This window comes from Egretta garzetta, unplaced genomic scaffold, assembly GCF_000687185.1.
Source record: "Egretta garzetta isolate BGI_Z169 unplaced genomic scaffold, ASM68718v1 scaffold258, whole genome shotgun sequence".
Lineage (NCBI taxonomy): Eukaryota > Metazoa > Chordata > Aves > Pelecaniformes > Ardeidae > Egretta > Egretta garzetta.
Genome location: NW_009260413.1, coordinates 3515901 through 3534848, shown reverse-complemented (window position 1 = coordinate 3534848; position 18948 = coordinate 3515901). Strand labels below are relative to the sequence as shown.

At 38.3% G+C, this 18948-nt stretch overlaps 1 protein-coding gene across 1 annotated transcript in view; it reads right to left on the bottom strand.

The window, feature by feature from the left end:
* The window catches only part of DCLK2 (doublecortin like kinase 2), a gene marked incomplete at its 5' end in the record, with an annotated part of 92923 nt that overhangs the window by 15274 nt on the left and 58701 nt on the right, over positions 1 to 18948 (bottom strand). The window contains 4 exons of the mRNA XM_009643663.2: positions 935 to 1054; positions 4824 to 4881; positions 11790 to 11898; positions 12841 to 12913. Of these exons, the coding sequence (XP_009641958.1) occupies positions 935 to 1054; positions 4824 to 4881; positions 11790 to 11898; positions 12841 to 12913 (360 nt within the window). The remainder of the gene's footprint in view (positions 1 to 934; positions 1055 to 4823; positions 4882 to 11789; positions 11899 to 12840; positions 12914 to 18948) is intronic.

Sequence of the window (18948 nt, the reverse complement as noted above, 5' to 3'; positions counted from 1 at the left end):
GTGGTGTATCAAAATAATAATAATAAAAAAAATACTGTCTTAAAACCAAAAAAGCCTCTACTAGATAAAAATAACTTCTAGAACAGAAAAGTAATGGGTAGGGTACAGAAATAATGAATTCAACAACTACAGACTTTCTTTAGAGGTTTCCCAGGCTGGCAACCGTTCTAGAGGGGACTCTTGAACGTAACAATGTTTCAGATAGGTAGAAATAAAAAGTGATGATATAAATTATTTGTATCTCACATGCCGATCAAGCTGATGTGCAGTGTTGCTGTGTATGTACAGAACACAGACAAAAGACTGCATGACTAAAACTTGATGCAACTTGTGTATTTGGTTCACAAGATAACAGCAGAATGAAGATTTTTCTTTTCTCTGTACATGTATGAAGCAGCATCTACTTTCTGGTGAATTGGAAATAAGATGAGTGAATGTCTGATATAAGCAAAAGAGGTGAGATTTTTTGAGTTTTAATTTTGCTGGACCATAATCACTTGAGTTTAAACTATTCACTGTATCTATTGTCTACTAAGATAAAGTCATTAAAGAGAGTTTGGTTTTTTAAAGCGAATTATTAAATAAATTATTAAATGCAGGTTTTCTGTCAGTAAATGCATATCACCATTACTCCAGCATATTGTAAACATGCTATAAAAACCACTATCCACTTCTCTCTAGACTGTGCACATACTTTGCAAAATTACCTCAAATCTGTGTAAACAGTCTAATTACAACTGAAGAGACATAAATTCCATTACTATAACTGATTGACAAGAGCATTTGCATGATTAAAAGTGCAGGTTGCCACTGAACTTATACCTGATTATGTCTCCCAAGGTCTTGATGTTCCTAGATACGTCTCAGATTTCTCACCAACAGAGAGAATTAAAAAAAAAAAAAAGCCAACAAAAAAAAGTCTCCTTAGTCTTACCTTGACCAGCTCCATCACCAGATAGAGTTCTGTTGGGGTGTCCATTTCCTCTATGAGCATAATGATATTCGGATGCTTCACTCGACGCAGAATAGACACTTCATTTTCAATCAGGTGTTCCTGTTCAGAGAAGAGGAGGGAAGTTTATCTGAATAGACATGAAATTGCCAATACACTTTTTCTTTGATCAGCTGGCTGCTGATCTCTTGATCAGTGAGCACCCTTTTTGCTGTTTAATTTATATAGTAGAGTGTTATTGTCAGATGCTGGATTTTAACTTGTATTTTAGCCCAGCTGTCTTCATTTAATTTAAAATACCACACTTCACACACATAACTAATGGGATATCTCAGAAAAAAAGACTCCAGAACATGACAGCAATTCAGGAAGTGCAGATTATATTCTTATGTGAGTATTATGAAGTGAAATTAAGTTCAGACCCACACCCCCACCCCACCCCTGAGCTGGATCACTGTAACCTGCCAGCCCCCATCAATAGTTAACATGTTCTTGATCCTCTCCAGCCTTCACCTCTCATTTAGTGTAGGTTACTCAAGGACAGATTACCTGGGATTTATTTTCAAGGACTTTATTTTTTAAAAAAAGTTGTGGATTATATACAGGAAAAACATTCTAACTGCTTTAGCTGTGGATCTCAGTTCATTTTATATGTATGTTCAGATTTACAATCTGCAAAGTATGTAATAGCTCAGTTTAGTCATTGTGGCTCCAACATCTTAACAGCACACAGCTTGAGTTTAATTTCCCCTTCCCTCCACTTCTGAGGAAGTAATGGGTATCAGGAACAAATTAGTTTCAGAACATTCTGTTTTCTAAAACATCTTAGCACTTGGTTAACACTAGAGAGTGAAGAAAATTACATGCCCCTTTCTTGTGAAGAATGATTTGCATTTTCCTTTATAAATATTGGAACACAGATACTGTTTAGGTTTACTGCAAAACAAGTAACAACACCTGCACAAAACACTAGTTTCCTTACACTTTGGCAGATAACAAATCATCTCACTGGACTTGGAACTTATTCATGTTTAATGCACTGGTTAGTAGCATGCACTTCATGCATTTGTGATCAGAGCACTAGGAGTAGATGTGATCCACTGTGCATCAGCAGTGACTGAAGATCTTATGTTACTTCACCTCTTATTTCCAGGGTTATTTATGGATGCATTGTGTTTTTGCTAAAGCTTTATGTGGCTATGTAACTCAGAAACCACATGCCATGTGTGCATCTCATTTTGTGAGAGTATGGTGCAGCATATATGGGTTAAACAGTCACACCTTTGAAATTCAGTTTGAAAGACCATCATTTGTCATTCTGAACAAACATATGTCTGCTCCAAGCAAAGTGCTCTGGAGAAAAAAAAACCAAACAAACATGAAGCAATTTTGTTAAGCACAATGCTGAATCTCATCAACAGACAAAAGTGAACAGCCACAGCATACTAAGCCTTATGATGGAAGCCTGCAAATTCAAAACTGGCATTAAGAGTCCAAACAAAAAATAGATTCTTATTATAGCTTTTTCTACCTAGCGAATAGAAAACATATTAAATTCATTACATCCTTTAATTACAACTAAGGCACAATAGCTTTACCTGTGCTTTCTTTGTTTCACTTGACTAAAATGTTATTGCTTTAAATAAAGCTCAGGCACACATAATGTTTATTTAAAACAAACAATAATAATACGTTTAAAAAAAGGCTCCAAAATGTTGTTGAGCTACTGTTTTAATACCTGCCCTCAAAATGCTGACTAGTATGTAGTTAGTTATTTTCAACCACCCTGCTGTTTTTGCTGTATTTTGTCATGTAAAAAAACCAGTAATTCTCAAACTTGTTACAACATTCTCCTGGTTAGTGCCATATAGATTTCAGTCTACATTAATATGTTTTATTTACAGAGAAATTATTGTATAATTAACATTTAAGCTGCTTCTGGAAATTACATCAGTCAATTGGACTCAAGTTCTAGGACATCCAAGATAAACTGCTAGAGAGCAGTGAGCAACACACAAGTCATGCATATTTGGACCAGATGGGTGTTTTTAAGGCAGGGCTTTTGTTGGCACGTGAAACGGAGTGAGGAAGGACTAAGCCGTAGCAAAATTTTTTTCTTTGCTGGAATTCTTCCTAGAATTCTTCCTAGTTCTGCCACTGTACAAACATCTCTCTAACAACACTCCTCTGCTCGTACATACACATATATCTATATGTAGCTATACAGACACAGGTCCTTTCAAAACAAACAAGTAGGCACCCATGGGGGTGATTTTTTAATTTGTTTGTTTTAAAGCAGTGAGAACAATAAATAGGAAATACATCTAAACTCTGCTGTATAAAATTGATTGTCTATCTCCGGACCATTCCAATACATGATACATAAGCAGCTGACTCAGACAAGTAATAAAAAGCATCTGAGTTTGCAAGCTGTATGCATCACCCAAAAGTTTTCTTTTGCAGTGAAACAGACTGGGTCACTCTTCCCACAGCCAAATAAATGGGCAACATTTTAATTTCAAAAAGGCAATTCCAGCACTTTTTCTTGCGGTGATACATTTTTAAGATTCCTTTCTAAATTTTCCTTTAAATAAACCTAGAGAATATGAGATAAAGTGATGCGGAGGCAGGAACACTCATCTCCTAGCACCTAATAAACAATTTTAAATCTGCATAAATAAAACATTTCTGTTTGAGGACCTCTACTTAAACCGAGTCATCACAACAAGTAATGCATTAGTGTACAGTAATACACAGCTCGTTACCATACAAAGAATGTCATACAGACCTGCTATGTCTTCCGCCAAGGTCACACGGAGATTTGGAGCTCCGAATTACACGTCAGAGCAGTTACTCTATGTAACTGGCAAAAAGGCTAGGCTACCTCTGAATTAAAACCCTGACTTGGTTGCAAAGTTACCTCCAGAATCATTTCAGTGCGATCACTTACATAAAAAATAAGGTGTTTGCATCAAAAAAGTCAGTCTTTTCAGCCACCCTTGAAAGAACGGTGTATCTCCTGCTCTCAAAGAGACTTTAATCCAGAATTTAATGCTAATTGATACTGTGCCCTCAGTGCTCTTTTAGCTAATGCTAAACTACAATACATTTTATTTGTAAGTTCATCAAGAGCACTTTATTTTTAAGGCATTGCAAAGCAGTCAAACTGGAAGTATTTTACCTGTTGTTATCTATTCCAACACTTAGTCTACATTCTTGGCTGCCAGTTGGGGGCCTTTTTCTTCCTTTTTAAAAAAAGTCTGTACTTGGGAGGAAGGTGAAGAGAGGTCTGTGACGCCCTCAGATATTTACTTTGATTATGTAAATGATGTTCTGCTGGAGAGACAATATTGGACTTTTTTTTTTTGATCTTGAATTAAAAAGAAAGTTGAAGGAACTGTTTTGTTAAGAGATCTTTGTTACACAGGATACTGAAACTACATAAAAAAGAAGTGGTTGCAAAAATTTCTTTCCTTGTTCTGCATATAAAAGGAGCATGTACAAGACAGAGAAGGATGAGAATTACATAAATACACACATAGCTGCAAATTTCCTCTCTCATATTTTACAGATCAAAATCTTTCTAATATATTTTGGCCATTTCTCTTCTGATTTCATTTTGGCCACATATTAGCATTTTCTTTGTTAGTCCAATAAAACAGATGACAATTTGTTTGTTTTTCACTCTATTATCTAGTAGACTAACACTCACCACTTTTATTATTTGCTTCTTGGATGCATTAATATCCTGTTAAACAGTTATTCTGAAAATAGTCAGAAAACCCAAACACACCCACCGTTTATGACTAATGAGCAGCTGCTAGTGCTGTTTCTGCTATTTTTCTTATACATGCAAACTGTTGTACACTACCTTTCCACAGCATTTAGCCTTGTCTATGATCTTCAGTGCAAACTCCTTTCCTGTGGATCTACCAAAAAAAATATGAGAACCGTTAATTACAAACTGGTCAACAAATTGTGGCATTATCTGTAAGAATATACATCATCGTAACAGAATGCCTTGACCCATGGAGGTTGCTGACAGAAAATTAACAGAACGGACTTGATCTTGTTTTTTGTTTTCTCAGCAGCATTTGTGCCTGCTGTTTCCCTGACTACCACGACCTAGCTCACTTTGTGTATTAATCCCTGGCTCCAGCTGCAATTCATTCTCCCGTGACCTGGCACAGCTCTCTGTCACTTCTTTAATGCAACATGCAAAATTTGTCTTAAGCCTTCCACTTCGCTTTGTTCAACTGGTAGGCTTTAAAGATAAAATCATACACGTTTGTGTGTAAGTGAGCAGAAGAAAGATTGATACCCTGGTGGAAAAATTCAATAGAATTAGAATAGCAGAGCTAAAGCCCCATAGTTCATTACAGACTAGTCTAAAATCCTGCAGAATTTATTAGGCGCTAATTTTGAGCTTTTGTATTTACTTCTTTATTTATAAAAATATTCTACGGAATTCAGTCATCTAAAGTCCCATGACATTTAAGAGGGTGGTTATATACAAAGTGAAAAGGATTACTGTTTTCAGTAAATACTCTCACAGAAAGGAGCTCTTGTTTGCTTTTCGTCCCTTTAAGCGATAAAAATCTTCTCCATTTCTCCAGAAGGGGAGAAAATCAGAGAAAAAAGCAATGCAAATGAATTATCTTTTTTTTTTTTTCAAAAAACAAAGACGACATTATTACTTATATTAATGATGAATTAAAAATCACAAGAAAATGCCATAAGACCCTGTTGCTACTATTTTGTGTTGTGTCGTTACCCACAGACTCCAGTGCGCGTCAGACCACCACTGATGTGTATGGTAAAAAACCCTGGAGGCAGTCACAAAAGCAAGAGTCAGGCACATTTTTAAACTTCCAGATTAATTTTCACTATACTTTTGACATTAGATACACCTAGTCAAAATTAGTACCTTACAAAAAAAGGAACTGGATTAATGTCTCACATTCAGTTTATCCATTATTGAAAAAATGCAGTAGAGGATCTCTGCTCTGAAAGTGCAGCTGTATCTGCAAGGTTGTCATAGTTACAACCTGATCTGGTCCTTAGATAGAAGTGTTATCTAAATGGTATCTGTGAAATGGCATCCTCTTATATTATAGACCTAATGTAAAATCTACTATGAATACAGTGTGTAATTCAGATTCACAATTTATGCATTATACTAAATTAAGTGCATTATCTGGAAGCCTGCAACCACCTGATCAGCAAAACCCACTTCATAAACCTTTGGCACTTACGCTGTGTAGAAAGCGGAGTTAACAATCACAAAGCCAATTCATCAACCAACTTCAAATCCCTCTTGCAAATGTCCTTTACTATAGCACCTAAGAAAAAAACCTGGATACCATCCACATAATTTGTGTGCTAATACCACTGCCTATCATACACCAATATTGTCTGACAGGTTTCTGGTATTCTTCCGTCTAACTGTCAGCGTCCATCTGTTGACTCATGTCTTTACATACACACATATAGGCACCCGTTACAAAAGAGACCATCTTATTCTTTTTGTAGAACAGCTGGTATAATAGGATCCTGGCTCCACAACTAAGGCTTCTAAGCACAACACTATTAGAAATGACATATAATAATTAATAGGAATTAAAAGACAAGCATTTATAGTTCGCATTTCCTCTCTCATTGTTATTATTAGCAACTACTGTTGTATACTTATTTTATATAAAATTCATTTAATAATGTTTCACTGAATATAAAGATCGGATAACCTACAAAACTAGATTTTTAGGTTTAATTTTGTCTTTCTTTAAAAAAAATAGTAATTGGAAGGTTGTTTTTCTAGTCCAGTTGCCTCATTCCAAAAAGCACAGATGATGTTTTGAAACCCAAGTGACTTAGCAGCCCTTGTCCCATTTTCAGTGGAACTTAAGCACTTGCCAAAATCCACAGTCGACGTTCCTGAAAATAATAAATTATGTTATCTTATGCTTTTAACCTGTTATCTTTCATGAATGTTGTTCATTCTATAGATAACAAAGGATGAGCGGCCAGTTTCAGGGTGCATGGGAAAACACTGTGAAGCATCATTCATTTGGTGCCTGTGCCAAAACTTGGGAGTTTTAAACCATGGAAGAGCCTTTGAGAGACAAGGTGTGCTGGGGCCTGATAGGATCCACCTGTCCTGATGGGGAAAATGCATCTTTGGGTGTAAGCTGGAGGGACTGATGAAGAAAGCTTTAAACTAGAATCGATGGGGGAAGGGGATACCAACAGGATTGCAGTAAGCAAGCCAAGGGTTGGCATGGCATTGCCTGAGGGTGGCAATGCAACATTTGCACTGCTCCTGGGAGCAGCCTATCTGAAATGCTTGTACACCAACGCACGCAGTATGAGAAATAAACAGGATAAACTGGAAGCATTGGTCAGCTCTCAGAACAGTGATATCATCAGTATTAGTGAAACTTGGTGGAATGAGTCCCGTGATTGGAGTGCTGGGATGGACTACAGGCTGTTCAGGAGGGATAGGCAAGGCAGGCAAGGTGGAGGTGTCGCTCTATGAGTAAGGGAGAGGTTTGATTGTACAGCCCTTACAGTTAGTGATGATGTAGTTGAGAGCCTCTGGGGGAGGGGATGAAAAACAAAGGAGATGTTGTACTAGTTGTCTACTAATGATCACCCAGGCAGGATGTAAGCACTGATGAGTTACTCTATAGGCCATTAAGAGAAATTTCTGGATAAGTAGCCCTTGTTGTTATGGGAGATTTCAACTTCCCAGACATCAACTGGGAATATCATACTTCTGTGACAAGCAGGTCTTTGGAAATTCTTGAAGTTTGTAGAAGATAACTTCTTGTCACAGGTACTCAGTGAGGCAACTAGGAAAGATGTCCTCCTACACTTGCTATTTAAATACAGAAGGAGTTGTGGGGAATGTGATGGTAGGTATCTGTCTTGGCCACAGTGATCATGAAATGGTTGAGTTTAGAACTTTTGGTGTAATGAGAAAAAAGGACAGTAGAGCTGCTATGTTGGATTTCAAGAAAGCAAACTTTAAGCTGTTTGGGGAGGTATTTAGCAGAGCACCCTGGGAATCTGCTTTTGAGAGCTTAGGATTCCACAATTGCTGGTCAGTCTTTAAGAACCACATTTTAGAAGCACAGCAGCAGGCAGTCCCACTGTGTTGTAAGTCAGAAAGACCAGGTTGGCTGAACAGGGATCTCCTCATGGAGCTCAAGAGAGAAAAAAAAACTACTACGACCTCTGTAAGCAAGGTCAGGCTTCACAAGAAGATTACAGAGCCATTGTTCCTATATGCAGGGAGAAGACGCGAAAGGACAAAGCTCAATCAGAGTTGAAACTGGCCCATGTTTCAGATAAAAAGGGGCTTTTTTGAAGTATGTTAACAGCAAAAGGAGGTCTAAAGAAAACATTGGATCATTACTTGTTGAAGATGACCATCTGACTACTAGGGATAAAGAAAAAGTAGAGACATGCAATATGTTTTTTGCCTCGGTCTTTAATAATACTGATAGACCTTGTGTTGCCTGGTCCCCTGAGTTGTAGGACTACAAGTGTGGGAACAGTGACTTTCCATTTGTGGACACTGAAATTGTAAGGGACCAGCTGTATCAGCTGAATGTTCACAAGTCCATGGGGTCTGATGAGATTCACTCCAGAGTACTGAAGGAGCTATTGAATGTTATGGCAGGACCCCTCTTGATCATCTACCAAAGGTCTTGGGAGTCTGAAGAGGACCCTGCTGGCTGGAAGCTAGCCAATGTTATTCCAGTTTACAAAAAGGATGTGAGGGAAGACCTAGGGAACTACAGACGTGTTAGTCTAACCTCAGTTCCTGAAAAAATTATAGAGATTATACTGAGTACAACTGAAAGGCATTTAAAGAATAATTAAATCATCAGGCATAGTCAACATGGGTTCACAAAGGGAAAGTCTTGTTTAATTAATTTGATATCCTTCTATGATAAGGTCACCTGCCTAGTGGATGAAGGGAAGGTGATGGATGTAGTTTGTCTGGATTTTAGTTACGGCTTTTGATACTGTCCTTCACAGCCTCCCTCTGGACAAGTTGTCCAACTGTGGGATGAGTGGCTCCACGGCGCACTGGGTGAAGAACTGGCTGAAGGGCAGGGCTCAAAGTGTTGTAGTGAATGGGGCTACATCCGGCTGGCGACTGGTCACTGGCGGCGTTCCTCAGGGCTCAGTCCTAGGGCCAATTCTGTTCAATATTTTTGTCAATGATCTGGATGCAGGAGTTGAATGCACCATTAGTAAGTTTGCTGATGATGCCAAACTGGGAGGTGCTGTTGACTCTCTTGAGGGACAAGAGGCCTTGCAGAGGGATCTAGATAGATTGGAGCACTGGGCTACGATTAATGGGATGAAATTTAACAAATCTAAATGCCAGATCCTGCACCTAGGACGCAGTATCGCTGGGCACAAGTATAAACTGGGAGAGGAGTGGCTGGAGAGTTGCCCTGCAGAAACGGATCTGGGGTTGCTGGTCGACATCAGGCTCAATATGAGCCAGCACTGTGCCCCAGCAGCCAAGAGGGCAAACCCCATCCTGGGGCGCACCAAACACAGCATGACCAGATGGTCAAAAGAGGTGACTGTCCCGCTGTGTTCAGCATTGATGCAGCCTCACCTTGAGCACTGTGTGCAGTTCTGGGCCCCACAATTTAAGAAGGATGTTAAGGTCCTTGAATGTGTTCAGAGGAGGGCAACAAAGCTGGTGAAAGGGCTGGAAGGAATGTCCTGTGAGGAGTGGCTGAGGATTTTGGCCTTGTCTAGTTTGGAGAAAAGGAGGCTGAGGAGCGACCTCATTGCTTTCTACAGCTTCCTGAGGAGGGGAAGCAGAGAGGGAGGTGATGATCTCTTCTCCCTGGTATCCAGTGATGGGACACATGGGAATGGTTTGAAGCTGTACCAGGGGAAGTTTTAGACCGGACATTAGGAAGCATTTCTTTACTGAGGGGTGGTCAGACACTGGAACAGGCTTCCTAGAGTGGTGATCAATGCCCAAGCCTGTCAGTGTTTAAGAGGCATTTGGACAATGCCCTTAATAAGATGCTTTAACTTTTGGTCAGCCCTGAATTGGTCAGGCAGTTGGACAAGATGATCATCATAGGTCCCTTCCCACTGAAATATTCTCTTCTATTCTATTTTCACTCAAGCCTCCTATGCATAGCTTCTGGCAAAATGAAATGAACAGAAATCCAGCTGCAACTCTGCTGGCTGTATTGCCTTCTCACAGTTCTTGTGGCAGACCTGCAGTGTTTAAAGCAGTAGGGACATGATTACATACTGATGTGGTAATGCTTGTCAGGAGCCAGAGTTTGTTAGTAGAAACTATTAAAAAGAAAAAAAAAAAAATTTAAGACCTTGGAGCCTAGATGTTAACACTGATGAGAAGCATTATCTTAAACCTGCACATGCAACGGGAACTTTTTTTGAGTAGTAACTATAGCATATTCAGATCACGTTTAGCCATTTTTTTTCTTTATCAGCACTGTACCCTGCTAGTACCTCTAGGAGCTGCCATCCCAGTCTTTATTCATTACTCTATAAACCTTGCATGCTTGTACATCACTTTCTCAAAAAAGTATTAAAAATAACAATTGTCAGTTGCTGGTATAAACCAGAAGGGCATATTAGACATTGCGCTACATAGCACCTGCCAATATTATTCTCAGTAATGGAAAGAAATAATCCAGATACATTATGAAGAAAAGAAGTCTCTCTCGAAAAAGCCATAATGGCTGCAGAAAGTTATGGATTGTAAGATCCATTCCCCTATGTTTCAGTAGAGGAAGCCCCAGGTTCAGCCGCAGTACCCAACCCTTTTTGGCCCATTTGGATGACTCAGCAAAAGCATCTATCTATGCATCTGTGATCTGCTAAGACTGGAACAAGATGTTTCCATTCATAATTATCTTTTAATTTAAATAAAACCCGCAGATGAGGATCCAATAACAGAAACTGTTTCTGTAACTTTTATGGTTTTTACAGACATTTGCTGAATTTGTCCAGTATTTGCATACAAGTTGGAGATTCCTCATAATATTTAAGAAGCTGACATAACTCTCAGATTGATGAAGACAGCAGAAGGTGGTTCTAAAAAATACACTGAGAAAGTGACAGTCAAGTCATCTGTTATGTTTGCACTAGCAACAAAGTGTGACACAAAGCTTGCAGAGGAAGAGCAGTAACACAGCACAGGTCTGTAAAGGTATCCTGTCTACCCCATGGGAAATCAGGCCCAAGAATATTTCAGAGTCTGGAATATTGAAGGGCTGGTTTGAGAAGTGTCTGGCTGCTCACTGCACTACCTTGCAGAAGCAAGCACAAGGGAGCCAGTAGCATAGGCTCACAGCCACCAACTGCATGCCTTTAAGAACACTTTGCCCGCAGTATACAGAAAGCTGTGAAAAATCATTTAAGCAGCAGGCAGTAGGGATACTATAGCAGCAGAACTGCTGAGGCAGAAGTGGGGGGGTGTCTCTCAAAGCCTGTTTAGATGTCACATACAATTTCCTGCCATCCACAACAGTCTGTTGTGTGAGGGGATTTCTTGAAGGTCTGTAAGGTTTCCTTAAGAGCCTCCATTAGAAGGTGATACGCCCTTTAGTTTTTGGGATAAAGGGCCATGTACCTCTACTGCTCTCATGTCCCTTTGCTGGAATAATACAGAGGAAGTTCTGCGTGTTTTGCTATGCCTAGTTCTCCTGAAGTGTAGGCACGTCTTTGCATTCATCTCATCATATTTTCTATGAAATTACGCTAATGCACAGGGCTTTATCCAGCAAAATAAACAGCAGTACTGAACAGTTTCCTTGCTCACCGTTCTACGCACTCCTTTACAACAGCAAAATTGCCATCACCGATCACCTTCCCCACTTTATACTTCTCAAGAATGGTAGATGACCCTGAGCACTTGTTTCCATTCACACCTGCAAAAAAGCAAGGTCAATAACGCAAGCTGAAGTGTCAGCAGGATGTAATATATCCCCGATGGGTTCCACAGATCCTGAACAGTCACAAATGCAAAACAAAACTTCAAAGTAAGCTGTTTTCTTCACAGCTTGTTCCCTTGTTTTTATCTCAAACATAAGAAGGAACAAGATAAGACTAATCAGAGTTGTTTGACCTTTTAACACACAAATCAAACATTACCATGTTTTTGTGTGGACATATTCTGAAAGTAATGTATGCAGTTAGAAGTCCTAAGTCTAAACATTTTCTGAACTGAAAATGCTTTTTTTGAAGTATTTTTTTGCATATTCAAAGCAAAAATGCAAATAAGATTCATCTACAATGCATGTAAAAGAACCAAAAGTTCTACCTGCCGAATTTCTTCAAGTTCCCTTACCTGCTGCTGAAACATCCAAAATGCAAATAAGTTTGATAGTTGTTTATTTCAGTATTTTTAAATTTAAAAAATTACTCTAGAATGAAATTTAAAAATAATAATAAAAAGATAACGTTGCTTTAAAGAGATAAGGAATGAAAGGTTAAGTTTACTAAGGTCAGTTGACGGGCTAGTGGTTCTACCTGAAGCACAATGTGCTGTTTTTTGAGGAGGCCTCCACTTTCAGTCCAGCCACAAACACATTTCTGGTGATACTCTGCAGGTTATGTTCAAAATCACTCAGGGTCCACTAATACGCTTCCATTTGACAAAAAAAGAACAAAATGTTTTTCCTAGCTTTAGCACCTGCATATAAAAAATGCGGTAACAATTTTTCCAAGATAAGGTTGTCGACAAGGTATCAAACATGTCAGAACAAAAAATGATCTGGAGTCAATCAGAAACCATCTAAAAGTGCTACACCAACTTGTGACCGACAAGAAAATTTTTGGAAGGATTGTTAGCAGTTATATCGGTGTCCTACCTTCGGGACTCTGGCAATGGAGTGATTCAGGTACACCATTCACATTGGAAGAAGATCCACCATGTGGAGGAATCTGTGGAAGTACATAAGAACTTATTATTTCTGATGGGAAAGTAATCACAAGAAGGAGCCAGACCAAAAAAAACCAGCAGTTAAAACAAACAAACTAAAACCACCTAACACCTATACAGAGTCAGTTTACTTTTCTACTCTTGTCTTATTTTTATTCTTGCTTTCTCACAGTTCATCATCATTATAATACATCATTGTCACTTACACCAATTTAAGATTCAGCCCTGATATTCCTATTTAGATAACTAGTTGAACAGATTTCAGTAAATAGCAAAGAAAATTCCCTCCAGATGCACCAAGTTCCATCTAAACAGTACAGAGCCAGTGAGTGCAGAGGCAACATTCCCTTCTCATGCTACACAAGGTCGTTCCAATAGACTCTGCATACATTTTCACGTAAGCCAGAGACAGCCGTCTCCAGACAACTGTTCAGTGGCCAGTGCTCTCATGCTGTAGTTTAATACATCTTTTCATAGCTGGCACTGTCTGAGGTTTCCTTAACTGAACTCTGCCAATATACACTCTCTTCAGATTAGCACTGGAGCATGCTAGGGAGGTAATGTAGAAATGCTTGCATGGCCCTACTAGTTTTCATTTAAAGAAGAGAATTTGGGCATAAGTGGCTGGGTACATCTACAATAGTCAGATCTCCTTGGTAATCTGGCAGTCTATATTTTAGGTTATTAAGGCTGTGAAGATTTATGACACCTACAAGCATTTCAAGTTAGATGTCTAGATAAGCATTCAGACATAGATTCAGTTTTAGTAACTGTGGCACTGTGTAAAAACCAAATATCTAAATGATTTTGAAGGATGAGCAAAACTACTTTTGCTGCACTAACAACTTAATTTGCACTCGGTCTGAATCTTCAGAATTCTGCTTAGAGTCATAGCCCAGGGACATACACAACAATCAGTTTTTATTTTAAAAAGGGGTAGAGGCATAGGAACGAATGCCATAAATAGTAAAATGTCCTGTATGTGTTCTATGCACCACTGTTTTATAAGTTCTCCCATTACAGTTCAGTATAGGGATGGTCTATGAAATGAAAATACATTTTAGATCATTCCCCCTCCTCTACATAACATTTCTTGCTGTTCTGTGAAGTTCCATATCTTGTTTTCTTCATGGGCTATTATAGTAGTTCTCACCACTCACCACACAAAGGATTAAAATGCTTCTCTGCCTTAAGCTCAGTGTCTGTTGAAATGGCTTTGCATGACACCAGGAATGCAAATGCAGCATTTACCGTTTTAGCTGACATTGTCTGGTTACACTGCTGAATATTTTAAATCATTAACGCTATTGTCAATGAAAGAACTGAACTGACAGATAGGATATTGTCTAAAGGCTCATGAAATGCTAATGAATGCTTAAGTTTCTAGTGGCAGCTGAGCTGCCAAATCAGCTAAAGGTACAGTAACTAGAAGCTGTACAACTTAATTTTGCAGAGCATCTAAACCAATGATGTTTACTAGCATTTGGCATAGAAGTAGCATCAAACAGCAACCAGGCAGCTACTACTCTGCTCCTTGCTAATAACTTGAAACCAGACTAGGTTAATGGTGCTGTCTTTCAGAGTTATCTATTTATTTAACAAGGATCAGGAACAAGGACATTTGGGTTAAATGACATTTGTGCAAAATCACGAGTCAGTCTCTTAACCAGTCAGTCACATTTTCTTAAAGCATGAAGTGGAGATAACAGAACAGATCACTGCAAAGTATTAGTCATCAGTCAAAAATATTAGTAATCTATTTTGGGTTTTCAATGAGTGACAATACATGGGAATATCTAGCCCACATTTACAATTTCCTTCATCCTTGTAATCAGGTCAGAGGATGACTGGGCACATTCCTTCTTACCACAGTATTTACAAGAAGGAAGCAAAGAGCAACAGGACATAAAGCTAAAAGGAATACGAAAAGTAAAAAAAAAAAAAAATCTACCACTGCTGTTGTGGTTGAGGTGCTAGATCAGAATCTGGAACGACAGGTTTAACCTTAGCTCTGCCACTAATTTGCCCCATGGCTCTAGACGTGAGGCTGAACTCACTCTGCAACAGAGATTGCCTGTAATTTGGGTGCTGTAGGTCTGTGTCTCAGTTCCTCAGCAGCAAAATCAGTCTCGTCCTTCCATACTGTGTCAGAGTACAGTAGAAATGAACTCTTAAGATGTCTGCAAGGTGCTTGACTAGCCAGACATGGTGGGAAGGAGGGAGGAATCAACACTAAGTGACAGAGAATAAAGTGATTTTAATAGTTAAATTAATTTTCTAATCATTTAACTACCCAGTGACATGTAATATTTACAGTATCTTGTACTGTTGGTATCCCAATAGCTGCAGGTATTTTGAAGATGAAGTAAAAATTCTGGATGTGCACGTAGAACTGAAAGCTTCACTAGCCATTCCTGAAGTAACAAGAAGAAAAGGATGCTTGTTGCTTTAATACTACACTAGCGAATATGGATGGCATCTACAATCACGCCACAGATTAGGTTTTGCAACAATTCCTCCTCCTGTATTCTAGTCCACACAGCACTATGGCTCTCTTCTAATACTGGTCCCCCCTTACACATGACAAATTCAGAGTGCACAGGTCTTAAAACCACCCTCTCACATACACATGCAAGTAGTAGAAAACTCAGACCTAAGGAAGAATTTGATTCTTTGTTTTTAAAAGCTCACAGAATAATTTAGAGCAGCAATGGCTTTGAATACAACAGAGTGTGGACACTACTGGCCAAGGACACCTTAGGCCAACAGTCACTCCTGTTGCATTTAAACATTGTACAACACAGAATACAACAATTACTGCTTTTATTTCCCTCAAGTTGTCTCCCCACGGATAATCTGTATTTCAACAGCACATCCAGAGCCAAATACACAATACAACATAGTCATTAGAGATACTGAGAACAGACAGTTCTCAAAACTAGTTGCATATCACTTTACAGTTTAATTAAAGATGCTGTAAAAAGTTACAAAAGGTACTGAGCTGAAAAAAACCTGCCCAACTGTTTTGTTTACTTCACATGCTGAACTATTTTCTGTGGAATAACAATTTTTCCAGGTTCACGAAAACATCTAAACACATTTCTCTACATTTTATATTCTTTTATACAGACTAACTGTGATTTAAGACACCAGGTTTATCAACATGTCTTGAACACAACAGGTTTTGTGAGAAACACTCACATTAGATCTGTCATATCCGCAAGTTTCACACACCTACTTTAGTACCCAATGTGCTTATTACACCTCAACATTATAACTAAGGAACAGGTATTTAGCATTCTTCCTTTCACCTCCACTAATATCCAACCCCTCATTTTATACTTTGTACTGTAGGATTTTTTTTTTTACCATCTGAAGTATCCAATGTATAACGTGCCAGACAGCTGCATCCTGCCAGATATCACGTGTCAGGTTTTCTACTTCTAAGTTAATGATAAGAAATCGAAAGCACAAAAAGAAAAAAAAAATCAAACAAAAACCAATGAATTGAAATGGACATGCAAATGTAAGGTGATGTATAAGTAGCAGGGAGGGACTGGCCCAAGATTCCCTTAAAATCTGGCATCAGTCAGTGATTTGGGAATGAGAAAGCAGCAGCTTGACACTCAAGCCTTCAGGAAAACTCCTTGATAATTCTCAACGAAGCTTTCTCTATCTTTATGAAAACATTGAAACTGGTGACAAATCTAATTGTAGACTATGAATATTTTAGTGAAATTGTGAATTAACTGTTTGCAGAAGTATTCTCTGAAATCTAGGGACACTTTTATAGCATCACTGTAATTCATCCTGAAAGTCTGCAGAGTAAGAAAGGACTAAAAGAGATTCCAAATATAAATAAAGTGTTATTTATATAATCAGTATTTCCAATGAGATGTTGTTAGTATTTACTATTATAACGCTTAATAGTAACATAATCTGTAAGATAGAAATTTCATATTTTTTAAGCAATACCTAAAACACTGCTAGTAATCCAACTATACTGAGAAGCTACATGTAACAACACAATAGTTAATTAGAATGTAGTAATTTTGCTACCATTAATTTGAGCGTACATGGTATGGCATATATATATACATATATAGTTATAATGTCATGGTTGTTGCACTGCTCTAGAAACACTGAAGAACCGCGTAAAGATTTATCTTTTTTTTCTAAAGAGATTTTGAATTGCATCACATTATGTGAAGCATTTAGCGAACTGATGACAATGGTGAATGGACTTGACACTAAGCGCAATAAAGATGTTGAATTGTAAATTCACCAAAGGCAGCAGCTAAAGAATTCCTCTAAGAACAGCTATTGCACCTGTGTCACTAGGTTGGATAATTGCATGTAAATATTCTTAACATGTAACTGCTAATAGAAGCACATGTGTACAAAACTGAAGAGATTAAAACCTTGATGAAGACAGGGACTAGTCCTGCAAATCATTTAAGCACATGTTTAACTTTAAGTACATTAACATCCTCATTGAAGTAAAAGGGACTACTCAATAGCTTAAAATTAAGCAAGTACTTAAGTTATTTGTTGGATCAGGCTTTAATGCCCTTTCACTTTGCTCGTTTGGTCAATTGAAAAAGTAATACTGAGACAAATTCAAACACAATGCTATTTAGCATAACTGGGGTTCTCAAAAGGCCTCAACTGTAAAGCTTCTTTATTTGTACAATATTATTTTCTTCTAAAAAGATGACGAGACTTTGTGGTACTTAACTTCAAGAGATAACACATCCAAGTAAGCATAAGGAAGTTACGACACCACTTTCCAAAATCTCATATTTAATGTAGTCACTGGATGATTTTTTTTGGTATAAAGTGTTCATAGCAACAGAAGAAGAGTGAAGAATCAAAGTACCCCTAACAGCACTGCATATCTGGGTATCTATTTTTTTACTGTTCTTAAGCCATAGCATAAATTCCTTACTTCAATATAATCTTGGCCTCCAGTACCATTTTTTTGAAACACTTCTGCAAGATTGGGCTGTTGGACAGCAAACTGGCTTACTGTATGTACTGAGCAACCAATAGCACAAGGGCACTTTGGTTGGAAGAGCTAAAAAGAACAGAAGTAAAGCCCTTCTCTTCAAAGATAAGCTGTTCACGAGGAATGTTTCCTGCAAGGAGTTTTCTGTGCCTGAGCGTACCACTTCTGCTTATAAAGTGTTGTGAAGCAGGAGGAATCCTTGGGGACCAGAGAGACTTCACTTTAAAGGAAAAGCAGCACTCAGAGAACATCACACAAGGCTCAATGTCTGAGACATTGAAAAATTGCTATTGCAATCTTTTGCAAGTTTACTGCCTTCATTACTAGCATTATCACTTAAGCTCTACGTCGATAAGTCAAACTTCAAAGACCTTAGTCAGTATCTAACCTATAGTCAAATACTTTATTTTGCTCTGACTTTCCAGACAATAGAGTTTTTAAAGTATGGTTCACGTGCAGGTGCTCCAGTGGTCTGCTCTTTACAGGAAACAGAAGCATCAGCCCTGATTTGTTCCCTTTTCCTGCTGCCCCAAGCTCCTACAAAATGATAGAAGTGTTGTTCTTTCATGCTGTACAAAAACAAACATATATGACTTCTACACAGAAAAGCAGCCAAAATATTGCATTTCCAAAGCCAAAACCTCAGGAATATACTTTATTCTTTCACTGTCTGCCATGGTATTTATATCTACATTTTCATTCAGCTGTAGTCATGGCACTCTCTTTACACAAGTGCAGGAAGTCAGACTACTTGTCTGTGCAGCGATGCAGTCTTAGCAACAAGGAATTATTTAATAATAAGAAAAAGCAGTAATCTCAAAATAATGAAATTGGTCCCTGTTTTCAGGACCTCATCAGACTGGCCAAGATCATCCTACAAAAATAATAATGGGTTTCTTAAAAGAATCTGGCTTTGCATAAAACCATGCCTCCCTGTTACTGCTTTTATATTGATACTTCACCAAAACAGTCATTACTACTAGAATATAATCAAGAAACAAAGGTCATTGCACAGTGCGCTTGATCCTT